Source organism: Pan paniscus, chromosome 13 (genome assembly GCF_029289425.2).
Source record: "Pan paniscus chromosome 13, NHGRI_mPanPan1-v2.0_pri, whole genome shotgun sequence".
Lineage (NCBI taxonomy): Eukaryota > Metazoa > Chordata > Mammalia > Primates > Hominidae > Pan > Pan paniscus.
This window is the reverse complement of record NC_073262.2, coordinates 125,511,120-125,532,107: the sequence shown is the minus strand read 5'-3', so window position 1 is coordinate 125,532,107 and position 20,988 is coordinate 125,511,120. Positions and strand designations below refer to the sequence as shown.

General features: G+C 38.7%; 1 protein-coding gene across 3 annotated transcripts in view; it reads right to left on the bottom strand.

The window, feature by feature from the left end:
- ACSL3 (acyl-CoA synthetase long chain family member 3) overlaps window positions 1–20,988 on the bottom strand; it is an 81,318-nt gene that overhangs the window by 22,426 nt on the left and 37,904 nt on the right. For all 3 annotated transcript variants that reach the window (XM_034955267.3, XM_034955269.2, XM_034955270.3), the window contains 5 exons: window positions 12,730–13,147; window positions 5,397–5,574; window positions 3,741–3,850; window positions 2,693–2,831; window positions 469–619 (listed from right to left, as the gene is read on the bottom strand). In XM_034955267.3, coding sequence (XP_034811158.1) covers window positions 469–619; window positions 2,693–2,831; window positions 3,741–3,850; window positions 5,397–5,574; window positions 12,730–13,107 — 956 coding nt within the window. In that variant the 5' untranslated portion in view covers window positions 13,108–13,147. The remainder of the gene's footprint in view (window positions 1–468; window positions 620–2,692; window positions 2,832–3,740; window positions 3,851–5,396; window positions 5,575–12,729; window positions 13,148–20,988) is intronic.

Sequence of the window (20,988 nt, the reverse complement as noted above, 5' to 3'; positions counted from 1 at the left end):
TCCCTCAAACTTCCATCTGGTTTCCTCCATCAGTCTCTTTCCCACTCCACTCTACCTTCCGCTGCTACCACTGGAGTTTGTATTAACAAGAAAAATCAGAGACCGAATACTGAAGCTCAACAAATACTTAGTGGATAAATTAAGTTACCTGTTCACCTGAATTGTATTTAGATATAAAAAAAACTACAGCAGCAAATACAAGCTGATTAAAACAACTTAAAGGATTTACAACTATACAAATTTAAGTTCTGTACTTTTTAAAATATATCTATATGATATATTTTCAACCTCACAACTATAACTATTTTGCCATTAATTTTAATGTCCTTTTTTATTTTTTAAGGAAATGCCTACTACAAACAGACTCTGAAGGACTAATTTAGCCATATATTAATAAAATGACACAAATGCTAACATTATAACAGACATAAATACTTAACTACTCAATGTTACTTTACTATGACATACCCCAGTTCTGGAATCCTTTCTGCCATCCCAGTTATACCAGCAATAATGTTACTATGTGAGATCATGACTCCCTTTGGAAGTCCTGTGGATCCACTTGTGTACATGATTACTGCAATATCTGAGGGCAATGGTTTGCTATGAGGTTGGTTTTCTGCATCGAAGAGAAAAAACACACACATACACTTTTATGAGATTCAGCTGTATCAACAATTTCTTTTCATTATCATCAAATAAATAACTCAATCAAATTGAGTTAATTTAACTCAATTCAACAAATATTAGTTATACTGAGATCAACAAAATAGATCAAGTCCCTGCACGTATGGGAGATATATTCTATTGAGATATACAAACAGATTAACCTATGAAGAAAACTGAAGCAAGACAAGGTGAGAAGATGACAATAGATGCTATTTGGATGGAAAAGCCTGGAGAGCGTCTCTGCAGAGTTTCGTTTAGCAAAGGCCTGAATAAAGTGAGGAAGGGAGCCATGGAAACCCTGGAACTGGGAGAAGAGTGTTCTAATTAGAAAAAAATAAGCAAATGCAAAGACCCAAAGGTAGGAATGTGCTCAGCATATCTAAAGACCAGCAAGGAGTGTGGCTGGAACAGAGTGAGCAAGAGGAAGAGTGGCAAGAAACAATGGTCAAGTGGCTATCAGGGACCACACATAGGACCTCAAAGGCCACGGGAAGAACTCTGGATTACGTTCTGGATGTAAAGCAATGTTGTTTTGAACAGGAGTATGTTATTATCTGTGAAAAAAAAGATCACTTTGGCTACTGTGTGGCTAACTTTACAAGGGGAGAAAAGGTATCAGGGAGACAAGATTATCCCAGTAATTCAACTAAGAAATAAAGGTAGCTTTGGACTAGAGTATCTAGGTGTTTGCTAAAAACTACTCACTGCTTCAGAGTGGTGACTAACTTGGTTACACTCAGAGTCCTGCATTAAAACACGATGTGAACCATTTGAAATCAGAAGAGTACCAGCCTAAGGACAACAGCTGAGAGGCTATAGAGGTGGCACAGCAGAAGAACAAAGAGAAATAGGTCATGGTTGGCATTGCTGATATGTCTGAACCACTCCCAGAACTACTCTACATGTGAACTTCTAAATGAGTGTGAAAAAATTATTTAAACGTACTCCCAATAGAATACCCTTCCTCTCCTGTCAGTCAAGATACATTTCTTAAATAATGTTTACACTTGGAAGTCTTTACTTCCAAATCAGCCCTTCACTCCTTCAATGCACAGCACCCTTCTCCAACACCACCACTTCTTGGAAATTACAATCCTTGTGTCATCTGACCTCTGCATGCAGCCCCTGATCCTGCTGATGACTCACCAAGATCTCCTTTCCCTTGGCTTCCAGGAACCACATACTACTAGATATTTTCTTATTTCCTCTCTGACTAGTCCTTAGTAGCCTCTGAAGCCACCATTCCCTGTTGGTGACCTCACCTCCTACTCCCACAGCTATAATTAAAACCTAACTGCTTCTAGCTTCCAAATCTCTAAGTCCAAACATAACTCGAGTACTAGACTTTTACACACCACTGTCCACAATATATCTGCATCTAAATATCCCACTACCACTCAAATTCCAGGTGCCTAAAATTTGAGCTGAGTGAATGCTTACATCTAATTACTAGGTTTCCAACTACAGAGGAAATGCAGTCCCAGCATCCCAGCAGCTTTTGCAGTATCTCTAAACACTAGTACACTAGCTAACATTTTCTGATGCTTTTTTGAGAATAGGAACTTGCAGAGTCACCATGCCTAGGTGTGCTAGTTGGAGGGTAAGGTTTTCACCTCAGGAAAGGGAAGAACTGGAACAGGGAGTAAAAGGAGGCCTCCAGGTTTAGCCACTCTGTTAACACTTACAGGTAATTCACATAGGACAAGATAAATGTCATTATTTATAAACTAACTTTAAACCACCCAAAACTATCACCATAAAAAAGAAATGAAAACTGAATATAAAATATTTTAAATTTCAAATAAATACTACCTTTAAAACATTAATAATTAATGTTTATATTTTTCCTTAAAACTTTCTTTAAAGACAAGATGAAAGTATACCTAGAGGGACCTGTTTTCCTAACTGATGTTAGAAAACTGATGTGTCATTTGAGCTAACCTCAGAATCAAAACTTTGGCATAATTCTGGAGAATGTGGTCACCAGAAAGCACAGGTAAGGAATTAGAAAAGTGTAACATACCCATGCTGGCCTTGGCTCCCAGGGCCTCCACTGCAGCCATGGTATGCACAATGATGCCCTTGGGGAACTCGGACCAGGTCGGTGGCTTCCCATCAACAGTGATGATGTGCCGCAGGCGTGGGACCAAAGAAACTATATCCTAGAAATACACCAACATTCATCACGTTCATTATTTTTCAAGCAGCTTAGCGAATAAGAAAACTAGTTTACCATATTCGGTGAATCATTAAGTAATTTCTTGCCTCAAAAAAGAAAGAAGAAAGGGTACACTGGCATAATATCACTTTTTACAGATGGTTAAGTATTGGTCTGAATTTAAATTATTATTTTATAGCATTAGATTCACTGTGTGTACCCTTGGCCTTTGGTAAAACCCTGATCAAGAAGGGTACTGCCTTATAAAATGGGCATGTAAACACAGGTTGCCTAAACTGTAGAGAAACCAGAAGCCCCTCATATTTTCAAGAGACTACATAAAAATATATGGGGGAAGGAGGAGAAAATTCACATGTAAACTTGTTCAAAATTTTCTTTTTGAACAAGTTTACATGTGAATTTTCTCCTCCTTCCCCCATATAGAATAGCCCAGATATTTCTGGGAGTTGTCTAGAGACCAAAGAAACCTCTTTTTACTGTAATATCATTGAAAGTCTCCCTTTTTAACTTTCAAACAATTCTGAAAACTTGTAATTACTTAATGCTTCAGAAGTAAAATAAAAATTACTAGTTTAAAATATAACCCTTCAAAATTACAAATTTACTAAAAGTAAACTAGAAAATAGATGAGCACAATAAGAGAAAAAGTAGTCGTAATTTCTTCAATTTAAACATAGGCATCTTAACAATTTATAACTCTGGATTACTTATACATGAATATATACAAAATCTACTTTTTATTTTCTAAAGGAAAAAATAAAGTATGATATTCATAAAAGTCCACAAAGATTAAGGACTTAAAAGTCATAAAAGAACTAAGTATCAATAATAGGGCTCATGACACTGAAAATTCTAAAGTATCAGACAGTTAGAAAGTAACTAGAGTCCTCACCTTCAACTTTGTTTGTAAGAGTTCTTTACTAGTAATGATGTTGGTCACCTCTGTTTCATTTAATGCATGAACAATGGCTGGACCTCCTAGAGTAGCATATAATGTAACAACTAAAAGGAAAAGCAGCAGCCAGTCAAATATTCAAACATTTAACTACAAATGTAAAGTCTCTGAATGTGGAGATGAATCATAATAAAGCATTAGGAGCCCTAAACTGTTAAATCCACAGTCTATAAGTGTTATGTTTTTTAAAGTTATCTTACCATACTAATCAACATTACACCTACTCATCCTCCCCTAAATGCCCCAAGATTTCCAATTTTTAAAGATGAAGATATTTAAATTTTTATTTTGTTTCACTTACAGATGTTACTCTGGGACTACCACATTGTGAAGGAATTATAACTGATTTCTAAGACTTCAAATTCTTAATTGTTGGCCACTTGGCTTTACAATGTGAAAAAGAACATATACAAATAGGATGACACACTGAATGTCAGATTTACGGTGTATGTCAAGAAAAGAGCACAAACGAGTGGCAGTACTTTATTCTCAAGCAAAAATATCTAAAGACAAACATTCTCAGAAATGCTGAAATTACATAACATGAATAATGTAGATTTTTATTTACTTTCTGCCTAACTCAAAAAAGATACACAAAATGACTTTGAAAATAATTCTTTAAAAGCTCCTCAAAAGAAACAATGTAAATCCAAACCTGTGACAACAAAAATGGAATGTTTGTTTAAAAGAAAAGGTGTAGGAGGCCTAGCACGGTGGCTCACGTTTATATTCCCAGCACTCTGGGAGGCCGAGGTGGGCGGATCACAAGGTCAGGAGATCAAGACCATCCTGGCCAACAGGGTGAAACCCCATCTCTACTAAAAATACAAAAAATTAGCCGGGCATGGCGGCATGCGCCTGCAGTCCCAGCTACTCGAGAGGCTAAGGCAGGAGAATTGCTTGAACCCGGGAGGCAGAGGCTGCAGTAACCTGAGATTGTGCCACTGCACTCCAGCCTGGCGACAGAGTGAGACTCCATCTCAAAAAAAAGAAAAAGAAAAGGTGGAGGAATTTACAGCAAGAAATCTGGTGAAAGTGTATTTTCTGTTTCATCTGAAGGATGAGACTAAACATCCACAAATTCCTGTCACATTTTGGCACCGAGACCTCTGAACTTATGCTTCCAGAACTATCTCACAGACTGAGCCACCATAAATACCATTCAGATAATTACAATATGAAAACTCTATTGTTTAACTTGCACCTTGAAGTTCACCAGGTTTCAGTATGGAAGTGTTTCGGAGGTCAACTGTTGTTACTGATAGAGGTGACAGAACAAAATTGACAGTAACTTCTAAAGAGGATTCCTGAGAAATGGTATTGGAACAATGGCCCCTAAGTGTAGGTCTAGTTCTCAAGACCTGAAAGTCTCCCATGAAGAGGTTCAAGCCTCACTGCAACATTGATTGGTACAATTTGTCATATAATTGATTTATTTTCCAAAATAAACCAAAAATTCCAAGTCACAACAGAGTTCTCCACTAACTGGACACTGGGTGAAAATTAACATCAGAATTTTAACCTCTTCAGAGTAAAGTATTTCAATAAATATCTGTAAGTTCATTCTTCCAGAAGATAAGAAAGTCTACATACGCTGAAAATTATACATAAAACACGCCTGTGCAGCTATCATCCACTCGGCCCTGGTCTCACAGAAGATGGCAATGTTGGTCTTTGGTTTCTGACCCAACATCTGTAATCCATTTCCAAAATTAAAGGCTCGAACAAAGACATCTTCATAGGAAAGCCAATTATACTGTCCAAGAATAACCTGATAAAACAAAAAAAAATTTTTTTTAATGTAATCAAAATAATTTACAGAAAGAAACCAGAATATCGTCCAAATGTTATGATGAACCAGAAAGTTACGTTTGCATAGAATTATTTTTTTAATAAAAAGCCAGAAACTGAGTTTGAGTGAAAAATCTATTTTAAAAATTAGCTATTTTGTGACATCTTCTATAACAACTCAAATCTTATATTGTAACTGGGGGGTTTTTTGGCTTTATTTTTGGTTTTCAAAAATATTGAGAGTTTGATAGGCTCGTAAAGGTCAACTGCCTGGCCAAATGGTCATACACTAATAATCTACTTATAAATTTCATCTATTCAAATGATGTAGGTGTTAACTTAATATTTAGCCTAGTACCAAGTACCGCAGATGCCAAAATTTTAATTTCTCTCTATTTAGGAATTCCTAAATGTCAGTATCAGACGGTATAAAATGATTCACAGAAACTTTCTCTATCCAAGCTAACAGAAATCTTTATGATTGCTGAACTTGAATTGCCATATCAAACTCTGGATAAGCAAAAGCAAAGTAAACAAGTTTCTGTTTACATAACCAGGTGGACTAGTTATATTATTCAAAGTCCCTCTGTTCAAGCCTTAAATGCTTACTGGCACCGCCAGGTTTTCAATATTTTATCTGTTTATCGTAAGTGCTGGTAATACCAAATATGCATTAGTAAAAACTCCCTTTTGAAGTTTTTTAACATATTGTCTTTAGAAATTTTCCTCAACTTAGACAAAACCATAAATAACTAATTACATACGGACTGTATAAAAAGCTCCTCTCTCTGCAAAAATATATAGGTAATTAATTCCCAAACATGGCTGTGTCAGTAATATACATCTCAAACACCTTAAAATCATCTGACCATGTTCATTTTATAAATGTAAACATTTAAGAAATTTCTAGAAGAGGTTGGATAAAAACGGAAAAGGATAAATGCTGCCATCTAGTGTCCCATGCAATTACGCATTTAAGAAATAAATTTTTATTTTGATGGATAAAGCAACTGCATTTAAGATGGTACTTATTTACTTTACTGGTCCCAAACTCTCACCTTGCTCTTTACGCCCATGAAATGCTCAGCACAGGGAGCTCCAATGACTTCAAAAGGAGCTCTGTGAGGGTTAGAAGATAGATGACAACTTGGCCAAAATGTGCAGGAACTGGATTATAATTATTAAGAATTTTACACTCTAAAGGTTAAGAATGCACTACCTTCCAGATTCTAATATGTAAGTGACAGGATTTATAAATTTCAAAGACTATGTGTGTTCTGAAAAGGTGTTTGATATATAATCTAAATATGTAAACTCATGCAATGATGCCACCATGTGGCAAAGGAATCAAATGAGCGTAAGATTTCCACATATGTAAAAAATAAAATATAAAACGAAATCTGAATCTCATGATTTTAATTCTTTAAACCACTGAATCATCTAGTAATTACGTTTTTCATAAATATTACATTTAGAGGACACTACCCACTCTATATTGTATCTGATTTGTGCTGGAAAAGTTTCTAATCCTAACTTTGTCCCTATGGCTAGCCCAAGACAAGATTAAACTATTTATTCCTTGCCAATATCATTGAACACTGCTGCAGAACAGCCAACCTTATTAAATCTAGGACCTCAACACCCTGAAGCAATCCTATCATACATCCCTGGTCTATTCGTTTTCTCACCCTCTGAAATACCTCTGAAACCTTCTCTCTATTCAAATAGCCTCCTCTGGGCAGGTGCACTGGCTCATGCCTGTAATCTCAACACTTTGGAAGGCTGAGACAGGCAACTCATTTGAGGCCAGGAATTCGAGACCAGCCTGGGCAACACAGCAAGACCCCATGTCTAAAAAAGTGTAAAAATTAGCCAGATGTGCAGTACATGCCTGTTGTCCCAGCTACCTAGGAGGCTGAGGCAAAAGGATCACCTGACCCCAGGAACTCAAGGCTGCAGAGAGCTATGATCATACCACTACACTCCAGCCTGGGCAAGAGTGAGACCCTGTCTCAAAATACACACACACACACACACACACACACACACGTACACACACACCTTCCACCCTTCCTTCTCTCTATTTACAGGTGGTAATCTTGTCTCCTACTGAAAACCTCTTTAAGCACTAGGACTTGTTTTACTTTCACTATTTAGAAATATTTCAAAATTACACACGTTCCTGTCTTCTTCAGTAAAGTACACCTGGCTTCATTTAACCATTCTCTCTGCAACTGAAGATCACTATGAAAAAATTATTCTGAGGGGAGCCACAGAGTAAAAATATTCAAGAGATCTGGATAGTTGCAATAATCATGATAATGATAATGAGGGTAACTAACCTTTATTAGTGCTTACTACATGCTAAGGACACGGCAAGTGTTAACTTATTAAACTCTTACCATACCTGTAAAAAACTGTTACTATTATTATCCCTATTTTACACATGAGAATATGGAGATGTAGAGTAAATATAACTTGTTCAAAATCATGTAACTAATAAGTAATGGGACTAGAATATGAACCCAGGCAAACTCATTCCAGAGATTAAGCATAAAATCACAATGCTTCAGCTGCACTGTAGAAAGAAGTCCGGGTCTTATTAAGCAGGTGAGTAAGGTGGCCTGATTAACAATTGTGAAAAATCATTTTTATGCTGTGTGTGAGTGAATTACAGTTGGGGGCAAGTGTGGAAGCAAGGAGGCCTGCTAAAAAAAAGGCGGGGGGAGGCTGTAAGGGATGTAAATCAGACACCCTTGATTTTTTGGCTTCAACAATTTGGTATGCAGCAGTGCCTTTAATAAATAGGATGAAAGGAGAGGGACAGTTTGGAAGGGGAAACTAAGAGAAGAGTAATATAATAACCAACCCACAAATCCCAGCCAAGAGACTGACCATAATTTGTTACATATAGCATGATGCAAATGTCCTAATAAATCAGAAAATAAGTTTTATACACATACACAAACAGGGTAAAAAAATGTGACTAAGAAATAACACAAAAGACGGCATTAAGAAAGAGGAAAAGAAAGCTAAGTCAACTTACAAGGACATAAATGAGTGTTTCTATTATCTTTTTGGATCAATTTAGAAGGAATGTCATAGTGAAGTCTTCTCTAAGCACCATATTACATAATCCCTCATTCTCTTCTTATTTTTATAAAATATCTAAGAAAAAATCAAGTGTTTCTGATAGCTCACAAAGTATATGAGCCAGCTTGTACTCTTTTCTGTTTCTATTTTTAGTCTTTGCAGCTTTGTTCTATTTCAGGTATACATGTATTTTAAAGTTGTCCTGAAATCATTTCACTGTTCATTTCAAGACGACGTTAGTGCAATGCATTTACTGCTGGGAACACTGGAATCAGGTGATGCTGACACAGGTTCCAGCTCTTAACTCTGCTACAGTTTTATAAAACCATATGAAACTTAAAAGGACCCTGAAAAGGCCTGCCAAGCAACCAAGTGCCTTTTGTTTTTCTGTCCCCCAAGGAAGAATCTGGTCGTAGTGAAGCTGGTGGCTACTCTACCTTGGACACAACGAGAGCAGGGTCATCGCCACTGCCTTTTTTCATCCACTCATCCTCCCCTCAGGACCTCAAAATAGACTGTTGGGATAAGATGGAAACAAAGCTTCAAAGTTCATTAATTTGAAATAAGGCTTGTGCATCTTTCCTTCAACCATATCAGATACATTCTGGGGTTAATCCCCAAAAGTCTTCCTCAAAAAATATTTTAAATATTGCTACAACATTCGTTTTCTTTTCCAGTTGAAGATTATCTTCAAATATGGAAACTATTTAATGAAGACACACTTCACTGAGCTTGATCAGCTAGCAGGCACTAATAGCAGAAAGTACACAGCTTAACCCACCAGTTGTGAAAGTTCCCCTTTTCAACATCCTAGGCAGATGCTGCTACTGATGCAATGCAATGGGTGTAACAAGAAACCAAGAGAGGGGAAAACGAAAAAGGCCTAGCATGTTTAACATGCAGCGGAGATACCCACTCTACAGTCTGCAGATCACTGCCACAGCTGCAACACAGAATGAACAGAAACTAAAGCCTCAGCTAACCAGCGACACTGCACACTTTCTTCTTGAGTATGGCCAAGAGAAAGTACTTGTTTCATTTATTATATGCAAAATCTAAAAATTAATTCTACTTTCCCAATGAACCTAAAGAAAACTATAACATGTTCCCAAGACACAGTCTAGACACAGCCTTCTGAACAAAGTTTGATGAACCACAAATGCCAATTTCATAGCAAATGCTAGTAGGCAGATCTTCTGACATATAGAAATTCAAAACCTCCTTTTACTAACTAAATAAAACTTCACAATAATGAACTATAGACAGAAAAAGTTGCTAAAAAACAGTCTGTCTCACCTCCTAACTTTTATGAGTTCAAATACTTCATACTTTGTTGAATAATCATTGAATACAAAGGCACTATGGTTAAGATAAGCAGGAAAGAGCCACATACACTTACACACGCACATTTAGGAAACAACTATCATAGCTCCAGGATTTTATTTTGTCCAGTTATACTGATACACGAATTAGGAAGAAATTTCATATTCACCACATAAGCTTTTCTTCTTTTTACACAATTGAGAACTAGTTTGCTGCTATACATACCGAATGACGACTGAAAGACAATACTAGCCACATTAAAATGAATAAAATATGTGTGGGATACCGGAGAAAAACTAAGCTTCCTGAAAAATAAGACTTCTGTATATATGCTTAGACTAAAAGAGAATCCAACCTTTGAATTCAAATAGCATATCAAAGACAAAAAAATGAATCTATAAGCAGACAGAAAAGTAGAAAACTTTTGCACATAAAAATGTACTGTTTTCAGTACCTTCTCATAACTACCCGATTTCTCAAAAACAGACTCAAGAACAGAGTGCCATAAAAAGCTGTGCTGGTTGGGCGCTGTGGCTCATGCCTGTAATCCCAGCACTTTGGGAGGCCGAGGTGGGCGGATCACCTGAGGCTGGGAGTTCGAGACCAGCCTGACCAACATGGAGAAACCCTGTCTCTACTAAAAACACAAAATTAGCCGGACGTGGTGGCGCATGCCTGTAATCCCAACTACTCGGGAGGCTGAGCCAGGACAATCACTTGAACCCAGAAGGCGGACGTTGCGGTGAGCTGAGACGGCACCATTGCACTCCAGCCTGGGCAACAAGAGTGAAACTCCATCTCAAAAAAAAAAAAAAAAAAAAAAAGGCAGTGCTAAATATGTAAATATGACAAAAGCAAACTTCATTATGATAAAATGTTTTGGAAATTACAATCCATAGGCTAGAAAAGAAAAATCAAACATGCTTAACTCATGATTTCAATTTCTAGAAATGTGCTATTAACTTCAGTGAGATCTTAAATAGAAAAAAATTCAGTTTTTTCTAAGTCTGCAAAAGAAATAGGGAATATGTCTTAAAAATAAGGTGACCACATAACTATCCAAACTAGGGCACTTTTGAGACTGTAAGGGGGCACTATTAATGTCACAGCAACAAGTATAAATCAGGATGGTTTCAGATAAAACAAGATACACAACTACTCTATTTAAACGTGAGGAAATTTACATATTCTGTTGTCGAGTTAAAATGTTTTTAGTTTCTAGGAATTACTGACATCAACTTGCTTGGCATCTCCTTCATGTTTTGAGGAAAATGATGTATGAAATTTGTTTAAGTGGCAAAATTAATGGGCCATATATAGAGGAGGTTAAGCAACATCCCTCTGGCCCTCCAGTAAAAGAGGAGCTCTGAGTTTTTCATTCCATAGTTGCAGTTATTTGGACTCTCCTTCAAGAGTTGACGGTTTCCTTGTAACTGACAGGAAAAAAAGCCAGTTGGGGATCAAAGTAGCTGGAAATGGTTAAAAGATATTAAACCTATTACCTAACCAAATTATCAACCAACTACACATCACTTCACTGTACCCCCTCTAAAAAATACTTTATCTTCAATTTTTAACTTACTAGAGTTTCAAGAACTGCTCATAAGGAAGTCACATATCCAAGTTCATAAACGGCATTCTCACGCCATTTCTATACTACCAGTGAAACACACTATTCCATGATCTAATTTTCCTCATTGAATTTTCTACTATAATTTTCCTCATTGAATTCTCAAGATAATAGTAATCTAATAATAAAAGCTAGAGCATTTACATTAAGTGCCACAAATTGTTCTAAGCACATTGCAGATATATACACACACACACAATCCTCACAAGCATGAAAGCTGTGATCAGTGAAGAATGGAGGGTATGAGTTCTGGAGCCAGAAGGCCTGGATTCCAGTCCCAGCTTCCCTAGCTGTAGTGTCCCTGGGGTAGGTTACCTCAACTATCTGTGCCTCAGTGCTGTCATCTGTAAAGTGAAAATAATAACAACTAACTCATAGGGTAACAGTGAGTCTTAAGATGATATATGTAAAGCTCTTAGAACAGCTTGGCTCTTGAGTGTCAGTAATGATCATTATCTTCATATTACAGAAAAAGAAACTGAGGCAAACTAGTTAACCTACTTTTCCAGGGTCAGAAAGCCAGTAAGTGGCAAAGCCAAGATTCAGACCTATAGTCTGGATCTGGAGTCCAGGCTCTTAATCGCTGTTACACTGCCTCTAAGAACATCTTGCCCGTTGTTTCAAATCAACAATGGCAGGTTTCTCCATATTTCTGAAAAGAAATGTTTTAAGAACCATGCAACTGCCACAGCCAAAGTACAAAGATATGAAGCACTCACTGCAACCCACATCTAAGCCACATTTAACACAGCAGGTCCCACCCCAAAACCTGGAGCCATTTCCAGCACCCAGCTGCTCTAGAGACAGGGAGTATGGTTTCATCCTCAAAACTGCCCTAGACATTCCAAACCCTGGTAGACAATGGGGAAGAGCTCCACACCACTGGGTCGCCATGTCCTTCCGAAAACTCAGAACATATCAGTGCTGGTAAGTACAGGAAGAAATTAGAAGGTAGTCTAGCCCCCTTCCTACACTGCTTCTCCTTCAACAGTGAATTCTAATGGAGGCAGGCTGTGCTTGCCCTTTACTTCATTTCTAACAGGATATTTTATTCAGAAAGAATTCAAAGGCAATGAAAGATCATCTTACCTTTTTAAAAATTTTTCCATTTGGTTGTACTTCATCTTCCTCATTTAAAACTTCACGTGTTCCCAAGAGTCTTTTGTTCTTAAATTTGTTTTTTGCATATGTAAAAACTTTATCTAAAGTATCACATCCAGGGTATAATACTGAAGCCAAACCATCCAAACTATTAACAGATCTGTATGCAGAATCAGGTTTTGAATTTACAGGCTTTGCTTTAATTCGGTTTGATTTTTCTTGTCTTGACTCGGAGAAAAAATAAAACGGAATGTATGTTAAAATAGTATAAAGTGATATTAGAAAATGTATAAAATATAAAAGAATAGGGTTGATGGTATGTTTTAGCTTCATGGTAGATGGTTTTGAAGACACGTGGTTATTCATAAGTACTCAAAAAGTAGAATTAACAGACTTCAGCGAGAATCTAGAACGAAGAAAAAGAAAGGCGTTAGTTCAAAATCATTTTAAAATAATTTAAAGAGAAGTTACATCAGCAAATGAAGATTTTTTTTTTTTTTTCTATCAGGCAGCAGCTACCACGCTGGTCCCCTACAATGTCTCGATATTTCTAAGAGACTCATTTGTACAATATCTATTAACGACGGAATTACAAGAAAAGTTTCCACATCATACTGTAAACAGGCGGCTGTTCCAACCAAAACCTTAAGTATCCACAAACATTTCCCAGTAGTAAAAAGGGAGCAAGTCAGAAAGAGGGTTGGGGGAAGACCAAAAATTTACCCATTTCCTGTGCTTTAGCATCTCACTGCATTAGGGATGGCAAGTACTTTACAAATACAACACATCCATCCTCTCTCACAGCCCCAGCAGCCACTGCCAAATAATCACCACATTCCTTCCCTGTGAGCCCCATTCTCACTCTAGTCAGCAACAGGCAACTGGAGTTTGCAAACACAAAAAATTCATTTTCCACAATGGCTCTACAGATAGTTTTCAAGTTAGGTTAAACTATGACGCAAGAAAGCAGTATACTTTGGTCATTCTGTACTTTGCATTCATCAGATTTATTGAAAATCCACTATGTTAGATATCGTTCTAAGCACTGCGAAAGTAACAGTAAACAAAACGGCCTAAGTTCCCGCTCTCGTGCAACCTGCACGTTCACTGGGAGAGGTAGACAAGCAAATATGTAGGTATGCATGCATGCATGTGTACGTGCCAGGTGGTGATAAATGTTATGAGGAAAATAAACCCAGGTAAGGAAAATAGAAAGTGACTGGGGCAACGTTGGAGAGGTGCTACAGCTAAGTGATATCTGAACAGAGACTCATAAGGAAGAGAGAGCGTACCATGTGCCTATTTGGGTAAGAAAGAGCACTCCGGGCAGAGGGGAACAGCCATTGTGTGGCAGGTGGGTAATAATACCTTTTTTTTTTTTTTTTTTTAAAGACAGGATCTCACCCAGGATAGAGTACAGTACAAGATTATAGCTCACTGCAGCCTCAAACTCTTGGACTCAAGCGATTCTCTCTCCTCAGCCTCCCAAACAGTTGGGACTACAGGCATGTGTGACCACACTCAGCTAATTTTTCAAAATTTTTTTTGTAGAGACAGGCTCTCATGATGCTGCCCCAGCTGGTCTCAAACTCCTGGCTTCAAGCAATTCTCCTACCTGAGCCTCCCAAAGTGCTGGGATTACAGGTGTTAGCCACCACATCCGGCCATCATTCTTGAAGAAACAAAACTGAAGCGAACTAGTAACTAGTTAACCCTACCCAGCTCCAAATCCAGGACTACGATTTCTTCCCAAGTGACGCAAGCAGCCAGCATTTTTCACCTCCTACCCCTAGCTCTGTGTTGCAGAAATTCTATTCCACGCAAGTGTAGATAGATGAGAGAACTGAAGAATCCTTTCTCTTTCATCCAGTCCCCATTCTTAGGGCAGAAGGTCTACCCCAGGTGCATCAGGCCAAGGACACCAAGCACAGATCATCTTTGCCTCACCTCTTGTAAAGCAGAGGTTCCATGCAGGCCAAGAAGCTCCAAACAGAGAAGACTGATGGGTACATTGATGGCCTAGTAGACCACTCACAGAACAGATATAACTATAAGAAAATCAAGCTGCTGTCCCCAGCCCCAGCTCCAGAACAATGGCACAAAGGTTCTGCACAGGCTGGAGAAGCAGGCTGTAAGAACACAGAGCCCCTTAGCAATTTCTAAGACCGACTATATTTAGAACAAAGAATGGAAAAGTTCATGCCTAATGGCACTGTCAAAAACAACACAGACATTGGTGGTAAGCAATTATCATGAGGCTGCCCAGTACTTTGGGAGGCCAAGGAGGACAGAACACAAAATCAGGAGATCGAGACCATCCTGGCCAACACGGTGAAACCCCGTCTCTACTAAAAATACAAAAATTAGCTGGGCATGATGGTACACGCCTGTAGTCCCAGCTACTCGGGAGGCTGAGGCAGGAGAATCGCTTGAACCTGGGAGGCGGAGATTGCAGTGAGCAGAGATAGCGCCACTGCACTCCAGCCCGGCAACAGAGCAAGATTCCATCTAAAAAAAAAAAAAAAAATGAGGCTGGTAGTTCTGTGACAGCAGCAAGTGAAAGACTAACCAACTACTGTAGAAGTTTCACAGAGAACCAGGGAAAGAGATACCTAAGAATCCTCCTTCTTGACATGACAAGCCTCAAAGACTGCCATCAAACACAACCCCTATGCAAAGGGCATCTTAATTTAACTGGATCACAAGTGGGGAAATTTATGGCCCAAAGCTTTGTCCAAAACAATAAAGCAATCAGTTAGCAATTAGTGAAGAATAGTTGCTGGGTGGTGATACCAATGAAAGCAGAAGCTTAACAAGGAGATCTGAGAGTTAAAGAAAGCCCTGCTGAAAATCGGCTATCGTCTCTCAAGAAGGGCAGTCCAGGGTGACTATGTGCGTGCCCAAGTGTACCCTCTTGAGGAGAAACATCTGAGGGTACACTGTGCAGAATAAACAAACCTCAGTGTAATAGCTCAGCCAAGTCAGTTAACAAATAAGGAAACAACACAACAAGCAGCAGCCCTGGAAGAGGGGAGGGAAAATCAGTATTCCGAGTTGCTACAAAATACTATCTAAAATGCCCAGTTTACAACACAAAATCATGAGGCATGCAAATAAACAGAAAAGTATGACACATAGAAAGAAGGGAAAAGCAGGCAGTAGAAATTGTCCTTGAAGGCCCAGATGTCAGACTTAGTAGACAAGACAGCAAAGCAGCTATTATAAATATGTTCAAAGAACTAAAAGACTGAATTCTAGCACTCTGGAAAAAAAAAAAAAAAGAACTAAAGGAAATCATGCTTAAAATACCAAAAATCCAAATCGATTTTACAAGTTAAGGAACACCTCCAAATTTGCTCATGCACAGCTGGTGAGAAGTCAGGACTCCCAACTGAGCCTCAGGCTCTGTTCACCATTCCAGGCTATTTTCTTTGACAATGTATTGTGTAGTAATCCAAAGACTGGTCGAGGGAATTTGGTTTTTGCCATAAAGGTCATGGGGAGACATTAAAGCTTTCTGTACAGGAAAATGGCAAAATGAAAACAAACGGTCTTGCTACACCTAGAACATCAGAGTTGCAAAGAATAAACATACCCTAATAACCCAGAAGAAAGATGTTATCCAACTAAGTTCTCTCACTAAAATTTAATTTTGCATATTTGTTTTTGAATTAAAAATAATATCATGGCCAGACATGGTGGCTCATGCCTGTAATCCCAGCACTTTGGGAGGCCAAGGCAGGCGGATTGCTTGAGCCCAGCAGTTCAAGACCAGCCTGGGCAATATAGTAAAACCTCATCTCTACAAAAAAGAGAAAAATTAGCAGGGTGTGGTGGTGCACACTTGTAGTCCCTGCTACTCGGGAGACTGAGATGGGAGGATCACCTCAGCCTAGGGAGATCGAGGCTGCAATGAGCTGTGATCCTGCCACAGCACTCCAGCTTGGGCAACAAAGCAAGACCCTGTCTCAAAAAATATATATAAAAAAATTAGCCAGATGCAGTGGCTTATCGTGAGGCTGAGGCAGGCCTGTTTGAGCTCTTACCACTCCTGAACAATCCTTTTCAAAATCTCACCTGGGACCTAACAAGATGGCAGAAGCTGAAGACAATGTCACAGCTACCTCCCTTAACTGCTGCTGGCAGCAAAGGACTTACTCTAGAGGTCTCCCCAAAACAGGCACTTCAGACCCCCCTTATTCCACGGTAGTTTCCTGGGACACAGGATCCTGCTGGCAACATCAAGAAAAACCTGACATCCTACTAAAGGCTGTGGGACATGCTCCTATTATGAAAACAAAGAAGCAGGCAGTAGAGTGAACTCGAACCATCCAAAGACTCCTTGACTTCATCAAAAAAGTTCCTTAAACTTGCAACCTCAGTTGTTTATTTATGTGAGTCAGGCTTTTGCTCTTTCCCTGGACCAGGAATTTGGAACCTTCTATGAGTGTTTCAGCAGTGATGGTAAACTAGTTCTACATTACTGCAAATCTCAGGCATGGGAATGAACCACAGAAAAAAACAACTTGCTACTTAAAATGAATTTTCACAGAGGAAATAGCTCTGAAAAGTTTTGATGCTTTGTACCAAGAGCCTTAACAGATATGACCTATTCAGTATGTGTCCACTATGACCTATGCTAATGCCTAAGAAAACATCCACAGCATGAATGGACTCACAAAAACGTGATTTGTATTAATATACAAATCATCATAAAAGACTGACATCAGAGCAGACCCACCGTTCCTATACATTACTATTCTCATTGCCACAGATCTGCCTCCAAGGTTGAAATGGAGACTAAGACCGTATAAACTTCACTACCGGTTCTCAAAATGACCATAATTGTTTTTTTTGTTTGTTTTTTTGTTTTGTTTTTTTTTTTTGAGATGGAGTTTCGCTCTTGTTGCCCAGGCTGGAGTGCAATGGTGCGATCTCGGCTCACTGCAACCTCCGCCTCCCAGGTTCAAGCAATTCTCCTGCCTCAGACTCCCGAGTAGCTGGGATTACAGGCATGCACCATCACGCCCGGCTAATTTTGTATTTTTAGTAGAGACGGGGTTTCTCCATGTTGAGGCTGGTCTTGAACTCCTGACCTCAGGTGATCCGCCCGCCTCGGCCTCCCAAAGTGCTGGGATTACAGGCGTGAGCCACCGCGCCCAGCCGACCATAATTGTTTTAATGGTAAAAGTTTATTAAAGGGTTTTTTTTTTTTTAACCTATTCAGGGAACTTCAGTTTGTTTGGGATATGGGATGTTTACATTTATACCCACTGTGTTACCTTCTTGTAAAATAGTCATATTGACCTGCTCACTGAATACCTTAAATAGTCCAGTAGAGGGCAGCCCTGCTGGCAAAAAGGGTTTTACATCTTTACCACACAGTAACAGGGGAAAAGACTGTTTTGTTAATTTTTAGCTAATATCTAGCCAGGAGAGCAAGCATGTTGGGCAAACTGGAAGACTATTTCAGAGAATATACATAGTTTAAATTTATTCCATTGGGATACAGAAAAAAAATTTATAAATTCTGGACAAATGACTCATATAACTCTTTTCAATCCTATCATTTAATATTTCTTGAGTTCCAATCATATAACTATGGTGTTACTCTGTCATTTATTTATATAGTATCAAAAGAACTCAATAATACCAGCAACATCTTTGAGTGTTTCACAATGCACTTTCCAAATTGAAAGCAATCAATAATTGAAAAACAGGCCAGCATGGTGGCTCACAACTGTAATCCCAGGACTTTGGGAGGCCAGGACAAATGGATCACTTGAGCTCAGAAGTTTGAGACCAGCCTGGAAAACATGACGAAGCCCTGTCTCTACAAAAACTACAAAAGTTAGCCAGGTATGGTGGCACACACTTGTAGTACCAGCTACTCAAGAGGCGGAATCAAGTGGGAGGATGACTTGAGACCAGGAGATGAAAAGTGCGTATAAGTTGAGATCATGCCACTGCACTCCGGCCTGGGCCACGAAGCCAGACCTCATCTCAAAAAAAAAAAGAAAATCAACCTTCGATTTTACGTCTATTTCATGCCATGACTAACAGTACCATTTTTACTGATGCTACTAGGCTGTAATTTCCTAAGGTGTGATTTGACTTTTTTTTCTTCCTTCTATTTGTAGTACCATATTGATAGAGGCTGGAGGCAGACAAATACCTAGGCAGATAGGGTAGAGTCCCCGGTGAAACCTCACCTTCAAGCCTAAAGCAACCTGAAGGCTGAAAGATTGGACTGCTGGTCCAGGTTGAAACCCGTGACCCAGAGGGAGAAAGTCTGTCCCAGATTGCCCAACGTTTCCTGACTGATTCTTTCTGAATAATGCCCTAGGGTGGAGCCGCCAGGAATTTGTGCCTCATGCAGAGGAGAAGTCTGCACTCTTCAGCTCCTGTGTGGTGGCCCTGGTATTCAATTTGTGAGGTAGAAACCTGCCTGCAGGACCCCTCTCTTTGCTGAGCTTTCCTTTTGCTTAATAAATTCCGCCCTCCTCATCCTTCAATGTGTCCACATGCCTAATTTTTTTCTGGTCATGAGACAAGAACCTGGATTTAGCTGAACTAAGGAGCAAGAATCCTGCATCAATATCTTTTTTAAAGCATTATAATAAATTGAATGGCATGTACAAACAAGATCTAAGGTATGTACTAGAATTCCAAGTATTTATTTTCAAAGGTAATGGTGTGAATGGTATGATTTTATTGAAGGATTTGAATTATATTTTAATCCCTTAAAGCCCAGAATGCAATTTATGGCTACAGGGATCTGCCATACATTAGCCTTAGGGGACGCTAAGTAACAACTAACTTTATAGTGATGAAATCACTGTCTAGTTCTCATTTTCTACCCAAACCTGTGAATTTTTGAGTCCCCTTACACCAATGTCCTTATGTAATTAATATAGCTAATGGCACTAGAATAATACTGACAAGTTGAATTACATAACATTATCTTACAAGATTATAAAAATTTGCAATTATGTTGAAAGCTGGAAAGTGTATCAAGTTAAATAAGTTGGATATGAAAAAAGACTTATCTAATTTTGTCCACTTAGTTTACTTAAGTGAATATATTTACACGCATGTATTTAACAAGTAACAAAAATATGTTAAATTTGGGTATTGTGTTTACCACTGAGGTTTCAGATGATAGAATATTTGCTGCCTCAACAATATTTGAGTTCCATTTTTTTTTTTTTTTTTTTTTTTTGAGACCGAGTCTCACTCTGTCACCCAGGCTGGAGTGCAGTGGCGCGATCTCGGCTCACTACAACCTTCGCCTCCGGGTTCAAGTGATTCTCCTGCCTCAGCCTCCCGAGTAGCTGAGACTACAGGCATGCTCCATCACGCCCAGCTAATTTTTGTATTTTTAGTAAAGATGGGGTTTCACCATGTTGGCCAGGATGGTCTCGATCTCTTGACCTTGTGATCCGCCCACCTCGGCCTCCCAAAGTGCTGGGATTACAGGCGTGGGCCACCATGCCCGGCCTTTTCTTTTGGACCTAAATAACTAGTTCATTAAATCTAAGGTTAGCTTAAAAAAGATCTCAGCTGTATAAAAGCTGGCTTTTAGACAGAAATAAGTAAGCTGATTTTAAAATTCACATGGATATTAAAAGCACCCAGAACAGCCAAACAATCTTGAAAAAGAAGAACAAACTTGGATGACTTATATGTCTTAATTTTAAAATTTACTACAAAGGAAAAGTAATTAAGATGGTGTGGTACTGGCAAAAGGACAGACAAATAGATCAATGGAGTCAATTTAAGAATCCAGAAATAAATCCTTATATTATGGACAACTGAATTTCAATGGGGTGGTGAGAAAATTTAATGGGGAAAGAACAGTCTTTTCAACAAATGGTACTGAAATAACTAACAAGCAAAAGTTGTAACCCTTCCTTACACCATACAAAAAGTTAACTCAAATTGATCATACAACCTAAAGGTAAGTATTAATCAAGTGTTAATGGTGCTTCAGGAAGAGTACAGTAAAAGGTAGAGACTAGTTCTGGCATTTTCTGAGAAATCTTCTTGGATCAAATGGCAATTTTTTGTGATCCTAAAAGGCTGAGGACAAGTGAAGATGGTGTAGGGGAGTGGGAGTAGGGATGGAGCTTTAGAAGTTATGGCACCACACAGATTGACCAAGCACCAAAAAGTTTGTCTTTTGTTCAAGCAACAAAAAATAAACCAGAAGAGCAGGGCCGGGAGGAGATGAAGTTGAACTGCTGT